Source organism: Monopterus albus, unplaced genomic scaffold, assembly GCF_001952655.1.
Source record: "Monopterus albus unplaced genomic scaffold, M_albus_1.0 scaffold92.1, whole genome shotgun sequence".
Taxonomy (NCBI): Eukaryota; Metazoa; Chordata; class Actinopteri; order Synbranchiformes; family Synbranchidae; genus Monopterus; species Monopterus albus.
This window is the reverse complement of record NW_018127972.1, coordinates 1,147,877-1,162,010: the sequence shown is the minus strand read 5'-3', so window position 1 is coordinate 1,162,010 and position 14,134 is coordinate 1,147,877. Positions and strand designations below refer to the sequence as shown.

The following is a 14,134-nucleotide window of genomic DNA, read 5'->3' as shown; positions in this document are numbered from 1 at the left end:
GGTAGATGTTGTGCAATCTCAGTAATGCAGGTCTTTGTATTTTGCGTTTCCATTCTGATGAACTTAGAGGAATAAACTGCATTTGTCATGTTGATGAATGGAAAGAATACACAAACAGTACTTGTTAGCACTAACACTCTGACCTGGCTGAAGTTCAGATAAGAGCTGTGCTTGAGGGGTGTCAGCTGTAGAAGAAGATATCGGCCTGGTCAGAATACTGTTTAGCCTGACAGCACTGTAGTCAGTGGGACTGGGTTTCAGCTGCGTTAGGTTGAGTGGAGACTGTTGTTCTGATCTACTGTATCAACCAATCTTCAGCTGAGCTGGACGCACTGTAGCTGATGAAGGATTCATTTTGCTGTGGCTACACTCCTCTCCGCTGCACAGTTGGCTTGGGGGTAGTGAAGACTTAGGCAGAACCTACATATTTTAACCATCTCTGTGATCTCACATGCAATCCCAAACTGACATGCTGGCTCTCCCACGACATTTAGTAAGGCCCTGTTGACCTTCATGTATCTGTGAGAGTACTTATTTCCACTGTTAGAGGGGAGCCCATCAGCTTCTGATAAGTGAGCCTTGGCTGCATGAAATTTTTGCAGTGGGTGTGGTATTTGTGATAACTCTGCTGGCTTTTACACCTGTTTATGTGCTAATATAGTGTGAGACCATTTGGAGGTGGCTAGTAGCTTCTCTGATAGTCTGTCTGTCATTATTGGCCTTGTGGCTATCACTGCCTGGACATTAATATCATGTTCTGTGTCACATGCACCATTGTCCTGCAGAGGGTTGTGAGACAAGGTGATGGCAACAACAAGTCACTTTACTGGGATATAAATAGCTTCAGCATCTGATCTACTGTATCAACCAATCATCAGCAGTGTTGATCTGTTTCAGTTGACATTCATGAGCAGGAAGCAATTGGCTGGAGTCCACCTCTGTGCAGCTGGTACAGAGCTGTTCCCAGGTCATAGTTGCTTGTATCAGCACTAACCACTGTGAGCAAACGTGGTGCAGTGGTCAGCATGACTTTTACCTGTTTAAAAGCTTGTTCCTCACCTTCTCCACAAATCCTTGTGACATCATTCATTCATCTGTCCAGGGTCACCAGTCTATTGCAGGGCTGACACTTAAGAGACAAATTATACACACCCACACTCAGTCCTAGGGGCAATTTAATTTCCAGTCAACCTAAGCTGCATGTCTTTGGACTGTGGGAAGAAGCCAGAGTACCTGGAGAGAACCCATGCAGGCACAGGAAAAACATGCAAACTCTACACAGAAAGGCATCGGGTCAACTGGGGATCAAACCCAAAACCTTCTTGCTGTGAGGCCATGTAACCTCATGTCTGAAAATTTTCAGTCTGGTTTTAAACCAAGACACAGTACTGAATCAGCACTGTTAGAAATTAGTAATTTTTTTTTTTTTTTTTTGCTCCAGGTGCTGGGGACCTCATTCTGCTGGTATTTCTAGATCTCACTGCTGCCTTTGACACAGTGGATCATGGGATCTTTATTGTTTTGTCTTGCACAGTGTGTAGGAATTCCTGTTTTCAGGACAGGGCTGAGATGTGTGTCATGGAGATGTGTGTTGCAGTGGCTCTATTACTGTTTGTTGTGCTAGTGTGCCATTGTAAACAGTCAGGCCCATGCTGGTTGTAAAAAAGCTTTTCCAGATTGGTGCCGTCTTCCTTGTAAACATCTTCACTCTTCAGGAATAATGCTAATTAGAGAAGGAAGTGCTCTCTAGAGTTGCTTAAGAAAAATTGGCTGTGTGTCATGGTAGATTATTTTGCACCATGGGTCCCTTTTGGGTGCAAGGGAATATTTGTATTTTCTTTATAAAGCATGTGTAACTAAAATTGTGGTCACTGAGTGTACATAGTAATATATTTTGTACAACTGGTTGTTGGTGTATTTAAACCCTTTTTGTTTTCACTCTTTTACTTCAGGCTCTTTGCCATCCAACAAGAAGAGACACTTTATTAGGTCACGGTGGAGGGAGTTCTGGTTCGCCCCTGTCACCTCATTCCTTGGCAATGTGCTGATGTACTTCCTCTTCCTCTGCCTGTTTGCCTATGTTCTGTTGGTAAACTTCAAGCCCCCGCCCCCTCAAGGTCCCTCCAGCATGGAGTTTGTGCTTTACTTTTGGGTTTTCACCTTAGCCTGTGAAGAGATTCGCCAGGTTAGTTGTTAAGGCATCAGCATGCATGCACATATTGGCACTTATTAAGTGATCCAGTCTACTGTAGAAGTATGTTACACATATGCAACCTAAGCTGGAAGATTTTTAAAAGCAAAGTTTAAGTGTAAGAAAGAGCAAAGAGCATTATTGCACATTTTATCTTCACAGCCAGGTGTACAGTCAGCAACAGGCAGAATCATAAATAGCAGCAAGTACTAGCTGTTAGTCAGCAGGCAATTAATGCCTTGGCAACATCAGTTAGGGAAACAAAGAAAATCACAAAATGGTTGGAGTTTTGAGGCAGTTCAGACAATCTTCCACTTTGTCCTGCAAAGTAGCACAGGCAAGAAAAAATGATGCAGTGTGTCCAGAAACTGAAATTGCTGTGCCATCACTTTATTTTGTGTTCTACTAACAGACTCTAAATTAGAGCATTGCTCCCATAAGCTGTTTTCATTCTATGAGTCAGTTATTTGTTTTTGCAAATATATTTATTTAAATATATTTTGGAAATCCTTTTTTGGGGTGGGGCCTTACTGGGGCATAATTTTACTGTTTACCTGAGGATAACTTTATGCTGTGATAACTTTCCAGAGTTGTAAAATTTGTTGCATGGTTATAAACCAGTCTGCAGCATTTCTGGTGCCTGATAAGCCTTCAAACTAATGGACCTGTTAATCAAACTGCATAGTATTTACTTTTGTCTCTGTACCCACCACCAACACCAATATAACACAGTTTTCAGTCTGGATGCTAACTGATTACCACATCACCTAATTTCTCACTGATACAGACGCACGCTGCTGTATATACTGCACAGATAACATTGTCCATCCACATAAAGTATCTTGACTCCTGTCTCTTCTGTTCATAGACCTTCTTTGTGGGCACCACCTTTATGCAGAGGATAAGGAACTACATCCAGGACGACTGGAACAAGTTTGACCTCACAGCCATCTCTCTCTTCACTTTGGGTCTGTGCTGCAGGTGACTCTGACACACTGACAGGAGGATTTGCACAAACCATGGTACTAAAGAGTACCAAGGCAGCTCTGAGGCCACAAGACATCGCTGCTGATGCTGCACTGTTTTGTTTTCCAGAATGTTTCCCTGGTCATATGAGTTTGGCAGAGCCGTGATGGCCATAGATTTTCTGGTCTTCACACTACGTCTCATCCATATCTTTGCTGTCCACAGACAGCTTGGGCCCAAGATGATCATTGTTCGCAGAATGGTGAGAACACACAAAACAATCTGTGGGTAAAATAAATAAATTAAAAAAGCAATGTGAAACAGAAACATCAGTCATAAAACAGAGTTGTTAGCCGAAAGGTATTGTGCCTTAAGGATATTCTTGCAAATACCTGAACACTTTTTCCTAGGAAATAGAGTTGTTCCAGTATAAATTAACTATAGTATGGTGTAATGTACATTTGAGATGCCCTGAGACAATCTTATTGGCTGATCTAGGTATATTTTAATGGATCCGTTTTGGCTACAAATAAACTGCTCAAAATCTAATAAGAACCTCTACTGTATGTGTGGGGGTGAGTTCTAAATTCACTAGCACTGAGTGGATTTCATCATATCGATCAATAATTTATTTATATGGCATCAATAATTTAAGCTTCTAAACAATATTTTTGAACCAGGACCAATATTTGGATCAAGCAGTGCTAGAAAAATAAGAAGTGTCACATTAAGTAGCTGTGTATCATCAGATACTTGTTTAAACAATATTTATATTATAATACACTTTGGATTGGGTTTGGTATAAGCAGACGCCCAGTAGCCTATGAAAAGACTCAGATCAGGATTGAGGCCAAAAAAAAAAAAAAACCTGATTGGGGCATTCCTAATAAACACTGCACCTTTAGTGAGGGTCTGTTTTATTATGTTGTATTAGTCTTTGTCCAACTATTTTGACTCCAAAATGTCTGCCATGTTTGCTTTTACTTGTCTCTCTGCAGGCAATGCATATTTCTTCTTCTGTATCCACATTCCTTGTGTTTAATATTATAGCAGTGTTCTCTTAAAGCATTAAAAAATATGAAAATAAACTAGATCACTGGTACTATATAAAGCTAAAGAAAGTTGTGAGATGCACCCATGTCTTGGTAATGATGGGTGATGGTAGTGCCTGTAATGTGAATAGTAACTTTGTGTGCAAACACCTCCTGGAATACTACCTCTAAAGTTCTACAGTGTGGTCCGGTCTTTTCATCACTCTTAGTGCAATAATCTCGAGTAGTCATTAGATCTGTGACATTGGCACCAAATAATTATGGCATACACACAATACTGACTGACAAATATTCTTTAGTGTTTAATTCCAGTTACTGTACATGCCATTTAAATGCATCATGTGGTGTCTGAACTCGAAACAGTATATCTGCTGTTTGTTATCAAATAACAAAGTCTTGTCCTCACATCAGGCCAGATCCTACATCATCAACTATCTCTGCTCTCTCTCTCTCTCTCTCTCTCTGCTTCCCCTCAGCTGAAGGATGTTTTCCTCTTCCTCTTTTTTCTGGTGGTGTGGCTTGTGGCCTATGGAGTGGCAAATCAGGCGCTCCTCTACAAGTACGATCCCCGCCCTCTATGGATATTCCGCCGAGTGTTCTACAGACCATACTTGCAAATTTTTGGGCACATAGCAACACATGAAATGGATGGTGAGAGGCTGTCTCTACCTGTCTCTGTCAAGTACAACAGCTTTTGATTTCCTCAGTGTATGAAATAGATAAAAAAAAAAAAAAATTAGGTATAGGATATAGGACATATCCTATACCTAAAGTATATAGGATATAAATTGCAGGATTGTTGAAGATAAATAATATAAAATGTGCAAAAATAAAATTATTGTGTAAAATTTCATTTATGAACTCCATGCACCTAAATGGAAGCAGTAAGCAATGTATGTTTTGCATATGCAATCAAAGCAAATAGATTTTAATCCTAATTTTACTCAGTTACGCACTCAGTTGCCAGATTATTATGCATATTTAGTTTAATATAATGGAATTCAGTGTGATGGCATAAATCCTATTTTAATAAAACCTGTTATGATGTATCATGTATTAAATGTATAAAATTCAATTAAAAGATGTTACTAATATTTTACTCACGACTGCGCAAAATTGGAGAAATGCTTGTAAATATGATTTAATACTCCAACATCTCTACAAATAACAGCAACAACATCATCACAGTGCTGAATAAACACAGATAGTCTCACAAAAAACAAATATGCAAGATTTGTTTCATGGCTGCTGCATTGGATCACATAAGATTTAATTATGTCTAATAAACTGGCAACAGCTGGCAGCTGCTATTGTTTACAATCGCATTTGAAAAGAATGCTTCTCTTTAAGTTGCTTGTAAATGTGCAGTAGTGATCCTCACATGTTGCTTTGGGCCTCTGGTGGTCTTCCATCTAGCTCATAAACTGGGAGACATGAGCTGTACAGACAACATCACACTAATTGAAGCAGGAGAGGAACCCTGTGTGAACATCTATGCCAACTGGCTGGTTATCCTTCTCCTTGTCATCTTCCTGCTGGGTACCAACATAGTACTGCTCAACCTACTCATTGCTATGTTCAGGTACAGTGGCACTTTGTTTAAATTCCAACAATGTTCTGCTGATTAAACAGATTTAAGAGAGGAGAAATTGTATTGTAAATTGTAAAGCACCGTAACCCAGTGTAGGAAAGCATTTTAGCTCTCTGTATGTACATAATGAGATTTCAATTTACTACCAACAGCTACACCTTCTCCAAAGTGCAGGAGCAAAGTGACATCTACTGGAAGTTTCAGCGTTACAACCTGATTGTGGAGTACCATTCAAGGCCCTGCCTGGCACCGCCCTTCATCTTCATCTCACACGTCCACCTTTTGATCAAGAGATATATTTGCCGCATCCCTTCAGCCAAGACAAAACACTTTGGTGAGAAGCAGCAAGAAAAGCATGAAAAGACAAGCTAGGGGGGAAAGGGAGTAGCAAAACAAACAAACCAAACAAAGGTTTTTAAGGTAAAAGGTAGAGACAGTTAATTGAATGTTTGGTTAATTGAAGAACTACAGCTGTCCTGTGGTCCAAAATCATCTGGTGCATTTATAATCATGAGAGAGTTGTCCCTACATTCTTGGTAGCAAGTCACATTGGTAGTTTGACGTGGGGCCCTGTTAAGGCTTCAGTTGTCAGTGATTCTGTTTTCAAGGAGTGTCCTCGTCCTGCTGTCTTTTCTCTGTTCAGAGTGACACAGGTCAAACCCAGGTTAGGTGGCTATTTGGATGGGCCCACATACATCAGCCTTCCTTCAAAACCTTCCTCATGACCAGGGTTGCGTCATGATCCTTGGAGACTGTCTGTTTTGTACTTTTGTGTTTTGTTATCTCACCTGCCCCAGCTTTACTCCAGCCACTGATAACCTCTAAGTACTTTCACCTGTTGTTTGATGTTCTCCCCAGCTCAGCCTTTATATTCACCTCACCTCCTTCAGTCTGGTTGCTGGGTTGTCTGTGTACGCACCCTGCATTGCTCCTATTTTTGTCTCCCTTGTTGCCATTGTCCTATCATATTTTTGTTCCTGCTTAGCCTTGTTGCATAAGCTCTGTTTTCACTCAATCCTGTATTTGGTTTCATATTTTCTTTGTTCCCATTGCTTGTTTGTCCCATTGTGTAAGTTTTCAGTTCAATGTCCTGCTCCCTGACTGTGCTGTTTTGTTGACGCAGGGAAGCTGTGGGTATCTTTGAGTTATCTAGTAAGGTTTGAGCTTTTTAGGTTTGAGTGTTTGTAGTAATCTGGTGACCTGTCCAGGGTGTACCCCGCCTCTCGCCTGCAGCTGACTGGGATTGGCTCCAGCCCCCCGTGACCCGTTTGGGACTAAGCGGTATAGAAAATGGATGGATGGATGTTTGTAGTAATATGTTTTGTACTTGGTTCATATTGACTCACATCTAAGACCACATATAGAATAGGTCCAGATATGATATGAAAAAAAATTGTTCACACTTCCTTGTAAAGTCAGATTTGAGTCACGTCATGTCATGTGAATGTGGCCCTAGTTTCCTTCATAGGGTATCTGTATTTACACAGTTCTACTAGCAAAGTTTTGTTGTGGAATACTTCACATCACTCCGTTTTGATGCATGCTTTAAAAGAATCCAACATTTAAAAGCTGCACACTGCAAGGCCTAATGAAATTCTTAGCTTAGGAACAGTAAAGTGTTGAACCTGCTTTTGTCTGGGACACAACTGCTTGGTACCCAGTCCTGTCATATATTTGGATTTAAGGAAGGAGCAATAGGGTCATATATAGAAGATCAGAACAGAAGCATTGTCCCTTCATGTTGAAAGGATCCAGCTAGGTGGTGTGGGCATCTGTCAGGAATGCTTTTTGTGCCTCCACAGCATCTGGGTTCTGGCTGGTTTCCAACTGGTGGAGGCTCTCCACACACATTCACAAGCATTCATGTGTGCTTCCTCTTCTTGTCCTAGCTCCAGTCCTCTTACTAATCTTGTCTGTCCTCAGTTCTAGAGCTACCTGATATAAAGGCCAGCAGCCTCAGCGCATGGGAGGCAATCCAAAAAGAAATCCTCCTTTTGGCTCAGAATAAGTATCAGAGGGAGACTGACACAGCGCGTCTTAAACGTACATCTGTCAAGTAAGTTGACCCTATTACTGCTACAGTATTACAATGTCTCAAGACTTTATAATGTTAAAAGGATAATGCTTTATGATAAGGGCACACATTTAATGTTTAACTAATGCATGCTCATGATCATGTAATGCATTAGTTATTGCAAGATGTCACAAACTGCTGTTACAGTAGCAAGTTCTATCATTTTTGTGATTAGTTCATACATAATAGATCTTCAATAAAAGAAAGCCATTGCAGATTTAATAAATGTATTGTTATGTCACCATATTAGCTGTCTGTTTGTTTCTTCAGGGTAGACAGTGTGCTAAAGCAGATGGCAGAGATTCGGGACCATGACCGAAGGTTGCGGCTGCTGGAGACAGAGGTCAGCAATACACATGCAATACCTAATAAGCCTGATCTGTACCTGTTGCTATCAGTTATATTGCAGCCAAGATCCATAATCCAGACTCTTTAAGGCTTGAGAATCTGGCAGTGTTTTACAAATTAATTCTTTATACATACTAGTCTTTGAAACATCTGGCCCAGTAAGAGGCGTTAGTTCCTCTTAAGCCCAAATGAATATTTGGCAGGTTGTCCATCTGGTTATGTCCAGATCAAATAAAAATCCTACCTATTTTAACAAAGCAGGTGCTACTTAGTTGTACTGTGACCAATCATTGAGTTAATGGGAACACTGAATGGATTTCTACTGTGCATGTATGTGTGTCTGGTTTCTCTGCCTGCTCAGCACTCATTGTATCTCTCGCCCAGGTGGAATACTGCTGCAGCGCTCTCACCTGGATAACAAATGCTCTGTCTGAGAGTAATCTGATAAAGGCCAGCTGCCCCCCTCCAGTGCTCAAAGGTAAAGTCACCAGACATCTAACCACTCCTTAAAGGAAAAGATCTTTAGTTTTTTGTTTGCAGTAGTTCATTGGGAATATGAGCATTCAGACTGTACACAACTGTTGAAGTTTTTTAAATGATGAGATGACTAATGGTGACATTTCCATCCAAATGGGATAAAAATATAGCTAATCATTGCATAATAGCGATAATATTGATTTGGTGTAGACGCATATCAGTCTTCCAGATGTGTTGTTTTTGTTCTTTGCTGCCATAGAGAACTGATCCTTTATCTCACTGAATGTCCTATTTAGGATTTATAATTATTTTCTCCTTCTTTGTAGATGTGACCGCACTGTCTCCACACTGACCTTCTGAACTCCATGATTACACAGACGCACACTGTGCACACACACACTGTTTACTCTGGGCTACTTTTTTAGGAGTATTTTAATTAAGACTGTTGTGTAAAAAAGAATATTTTATATACATTTTTTGCAGTAGTGCACTGCTGTCTGCTAAAGTGCCTTTTGATCCTACCACTTGGAGTCACCAAAGAAATGTTCAGATCTTGCTCACATTGGCCTCTTTCATTGTAGGAACTGAAGGACCCGTAATGGATCTGTAGCACTTGTCCCAGGTTCTGGTTTTGTTTCCACTGTCCTTTGCCCACTTTGAAAACGAGTTCCTGGGACAAGGTTTTGGCACCCGACAGGAGGTAGTACTAATTCAAGATCCAGGTACTCGAATGGAGAGTGGGTGCATCGTTTGGAGGGCTGTAGCCCATGGCTTGTGAAATCTGTGTTGTCAAATCTCAAGTGTGTTATAAGCATGGTATGTGAACATGGTCGCAAGAAAAAGTAATGGCACGAGAAACTGCAAACAGTGCCCTTACTTTTTCTTGCGACTGTAAGCTCATACTGGCTTGGAGATAAATTGGGTACTTAACTTATTCATTTTGAAGTAAAACAGACTTCAGGGAGTTTACTGTGGGCAAACGCTGAAGATGTTACATTTCTGCAAGTCTGTGTTTTGCAGCTGTTCTTTATTACTGCTAGATTTTGTAACACTGTGATTGAGCATTGTGGTCGGTGATACGACGTTTTTTGCACAGTGAACAGTGATGAACACAGGGAAACAACCCCAGGTTTTGCTGGGTTAAGTCTTATTCATGCTCCAGTGTGGAAATCCATTAACAGATGTTTTAAATGTCTGAGCTATGAGACGGATGTGACCAGAGAGTCACTTGTTATAATCTCAGTTAAATTGATTAAGTAAGACAACATTTATATGATAAAGTACTGTTCAGAACCTTTTCAGGGGAGTATAATTTGCACTCGTTAAAGCTGCACTAATTAATATCCTATGCTGTATAAACTTTATATACTATAATGTGAATGGGGCCCTCATAATAACAAGGAAAAACCAGCGCTTCAGTTTCACTCTGCTGTACAGAGCTTTTTCCATCTTGTAGCTTGTTGTTTTGGGTTCTTGTCCACAATCTTACTACTCAGCCTCATTTCCAGTAGCACCGGACAGCTGTTCCAGTGAAAATATAGCCACTCTACACTCCCTGTTTAGCAGCAAACAGAGAGAGTCGGAGGCTAAACATAGTGTAACATTAAACAAAAATATTTCACTCAGGATTTGGTAGAGACAAAAAAAAGAGTGAATATTGGACCTAAATTAATTGGGTAGACACAAATACCACTCAAAGTCAATAGTCATGTTACGCTCTAATTGCTAGTTTCCTTGTTTTTTTTTTTGTTGTTTTTTTTTTCATATGACAGGGTGGCTAAGTAAAAGATTTTAATGAGGTGTGGAGTTTCGCCTGCACCACTTCATTTAAAAAGTGCACTGGGGCTGGATCTGCTTGCAAAAAGCGCTAAAATATGCCCATGGTTTTGTCCAAAATCCCTCCCTCCTTCACTCAGTCACTTCTCGCTACATAACAGTCAGTAAACACCCTAGTGAGCAACACTACTTGTCACCTTGCATTGCCACTGGCAGTTAGTCGAGAGTGAGTTCAGACACTGCTCAGATCTTTGTTATACCAATTTCTGTCAAACAAGGACTTAACAGTCAGTTGCTAAGCTTGCTGACAAGTACAGCTGCACTCCCTGTAGCTGATTTCCAATAAAAACTGTCTATCAAGAAGCTCTGAAGTAGCAGCAGAAAATCTTCCACTTAATTAGCAGCAGCTTAGCAATGCAATTCCAGATGCAGTTTAAGCTACCAAAAAAAAAAAAAAAAAATTGGTCAGTACATGCGTGAAAAAGACAGCTCAGATGTGATGATGTCACTTTGCACAAAAACTGCTACAGTCACTGAAATAAGAGTCTGGACATAACACTCAGCTTCTGTCATCTGTGCATTCACATGGAATAACATTTTTAAAAACTTCTAAAAATCCCTCAGAGGGGGTGGTGGTGGTGGGAATGTCTTAGAGAACTTCATATCTTATTTAGTAAAATAGCAGGTCACTGTTTAGAGGTGTGATATTTTTCTGTTGCGGGTTGTGATTTGTATATTTTTGCTTTTTCTTTTTAAACCAATACATCTGTTTTTATGATAGTGACCTAGTCAAAGATTTTTTTTTTATTGTCAATTCACTATATGTGCAGGGCATACAGAAAATTTAAATGCTGTTTTTCTCTCTCACCTAATATTGAATTCCCACACATAATGTAGACAGATATTGTATGTATCATATATGTATTACTGTATTATATGCAGTATATATACAAGGTGAAGGGTCTCTGTAGAAATCTGTTTTTCTTTTTAAAATTGTAGAAAATTTTGATTTTCATTCAAACTGAAAAATGTCTTACTGGAGGATTGTGTCTACAATGAGGAGAACATTCTAACATACAATGCAAGTAGTGTTAAGAACCACTTGCTATAGTACATGCATAAGCTGCCTCAGCAACCAGCTCATTCATGTTGTAAACCAAATGAGAAGAATGGAAAAAATGTGTTTGAAATTTATATTTGACCACACACAACATTAGTGATGCTGTCTGTGGGCAGGTTTAATACACTGGAAACCGAAACCTTCCCTCTATGTCTAAAGATGAAGAATATTCATCCTTTTTGTTCTTTATGTATTGTGTACTATTTTATGTAAGACTATGGGTTTAGGGTCCCCTGTGCTCAGGTTAATTTTTAAAATTGTTTTAATAAAGAGTTTTTGTCAAACATCATGTTTTTGTGTCTGTCACTGGAGCCAGCAAACAAGCAGCAACCACAAGGGCTGAATTAGCCGCTAGCATATCATTAGTGCCACCACATCTTAACCCACTTCAGTCACTGACTTCAGCTTTTATCACTTGGGTTAATACAACAAAGGCCAAATACTGTTTTAAATTTTTGAAATGTCTCAGCTTTTTTCCCCCCAACATCTTCACTGATACTTTACATCAGTGCATTCAGAGTAGTGCCAGTAGACTGGAGTGTTATGTTGCCTCTGTACACCTGGGCCTGGACCTCTAAATGCATCAAGTATTGTGAGTAGTTGGTGCCACAAACCTTTCGCGCCACAGAGTGCAGGGCAGCTATCATAATTTTCCAATATCCTTCCAAAATAGTAAGCTATGAAATGGCAATGACTAAATGAATAGCAAGTTATGAAATCAGGAAGTGTTTAATATAACTGTGTTCATGCTAAATGATTTTTTACAGTAAATATATGTATGTTGTCCTGAGAACAGCCAAAATAAGGCATTACCTGGACATGATATCCATTTCAATTAAAATCCAAAACACTAACTGGCACCGAAAGTTATGCAACTATCCACCAAACTGCAGCAGTTAGTTTCAGCAAACTGCAAGTAGCAGGAATAAGATCCTCAGGCTAACAAGCTAACAAGCACTGCACATAGTGCCAGGCTCTGGTACAAGATCAGATCTGTCAAGCCCTGAAACTCTCAGTCAGTCTCTTCAGTATTCTTCACTGTACAGGCTGCAGTTCAGCACGTACAGGAAGTGTTGAGGGCAGCAAGTTTGTATGAGATGTGTTTTTGGTATTTGTTGAAAATATTTTAGTTCATTTGTGGCCATCTTGAGCTTTTAAATGAGTTTTCTAACTAACGCACACACACACACACACACACACACACCAGTCTCCTTAGGTAACTGTATCGTGGAAAGTGATTTCCCACTTTAGACAGTCCTTACATGGAAAGAGCTTAGGTTGGATGTGGCACTGGATCAGATTCAGCAAGTCAAATGAACCCTGTTGGAGAATGTCAGATCTGGTGGATGAATGGGCTGATGCAACGCATTTGCTGTCATCTCATTTCCTCACAACTCCCTGTCTGACACCTTAAACAACACCAATTCTTTTAAGTTTTTTTTTTAACCCAGACATGTTGGACCTAAAGAGGTCCAGTGTTAGGGTTACTCAGGTGTCAACATCTGTCCCAAGTTAAAGCAGGCAGGTAAAAAGCCAGGCATGCATCAATTACTCTTCAAAAATGATGCTAGCTGGCATGTGTTCTTGAAGATTGTGTGGGGAGGAGGAATTAAAGAGCAGTGGCAGTAGTGGCTCAAGTGTGTCAGTGCAGGCAGTCAGTGGTCCAAACTAAGACAGAAGAAATGTCTTTGGCATGTCTGAGCTCATCTCCACTTTCAGCCACTTTGCAGTCTTCATCTTGGTCTGATCTCTTCTCTCATTTTGTCCTTTGCTCTTTCCAGCTCAGCTGTTTTTCACTGCCACTAGCTTGTCACCATTTCAAACTTGATTATGAACCTGCTCCCAAGCCTATGCTGTTGTACCAAAGATTATGTGTTTATGTAAAATGCAATTAGTCATATCTGTGTTAAATGAGCTGGGATGGGATCTGTGCAGTCATCTAGGGTATCTGTTTTATTTGATTTAATGACTACTTGAGAAGCTAGAACAGCTCTCGAACAACTCGCTTCACTTTTCCCTGCTCTTTGTGTTCTGGCTGACAAGTTCTAGTACTACTGATGTAACTGACTTCTCAGTTAAAAATTGATTTTTTCCTTTGCTTGGCCACTCAGGCTGTCATACATTTATCTCTAACTTCAATACTGTAGCTCTTTGTTCCTCCAAGGGTTCCTGGTTCTTTAAGATTAACAAGAACTACAGGAAGATAGCCTTCCACTTATTCAAATGCCTTTTGTCATTACAGTATGTATAAAGATGATCACTCATTCAACCAGGACTGTTTGTACAATAACATCAGCAGTGTGCAAAAACTAATAGAGTGCATGTATCTATAAGCTGGGTTTAGGTGGTGTTTCAGAGGTTCCTGTCATTGACCTCTTTCTTTATGCCTGTGTAGGTGAGAACTGACAGGGGTGAGGGATATTGTGCCCCACACAGACAGAGCCAAGGAGGCTCACATTACACTGACTCTGACAGTGTGTGGTTTTAAATAGAGTGGTTGTCAACTCCTCCTCCAACTCCAAACCATCTATTTTGGGGG

General features: G+C 40.1%; 1 protein-coding gene across 1 annotated transcript in view; it reads left to right on the top strand.

Annotated features, from left to right (window-relative positions):
* trpm4a (transient receptor potential cation channel, subfamily M, member 4a) overlaps window positions 1-11,325 on the top strand; it is a 47,280-nt gene extending 35,955 nt beyond the window's left edge. The window contains exons 19-28 of the mRNA XM_020608166.1: window positions 1,953-2,185; window positions 3,060-3,172; window positions 3,287-3,419; window positions 4,686-4,860; window positions 5,626-5,791; window positions 5,953-6,134; window positions 7,724-7,856; window positions 8,145-8,217; window positions 8,607-8,700; window positions 9,026-11,325. Coding sequence (XP_020463822.1) covers window positions 1,953-2,185; window positions 3,060-3,172; window positions 3,287-3,419; window positions 4,686-4,860; window positions 5,626-5,791; window positions 5,953-6,134; window positions 7,724-7,856; window positions 8,145-8,217; window positions 8,607-8,700; window positions 9,026-9,051 — 1,328 coding nt within the window. The 3' untranslated portion in view covers window positions 9,052-11,325. The remainder of the gene's footprint in view (window positions 1-1,952; window positions 2,186-3,059; window positions 3,173-3,286; window positions 3,420-4,685; window positions 4,861-5,625; window positions 5,792-5,952; window positions 6,135-7,723; window positions 7,857-8,144; window positions 8,218-8,606; window positions 8,701-9,025) is intronic.
* Window positions 11,326-14,134: the final 2,809 nt, after the last annotated feature.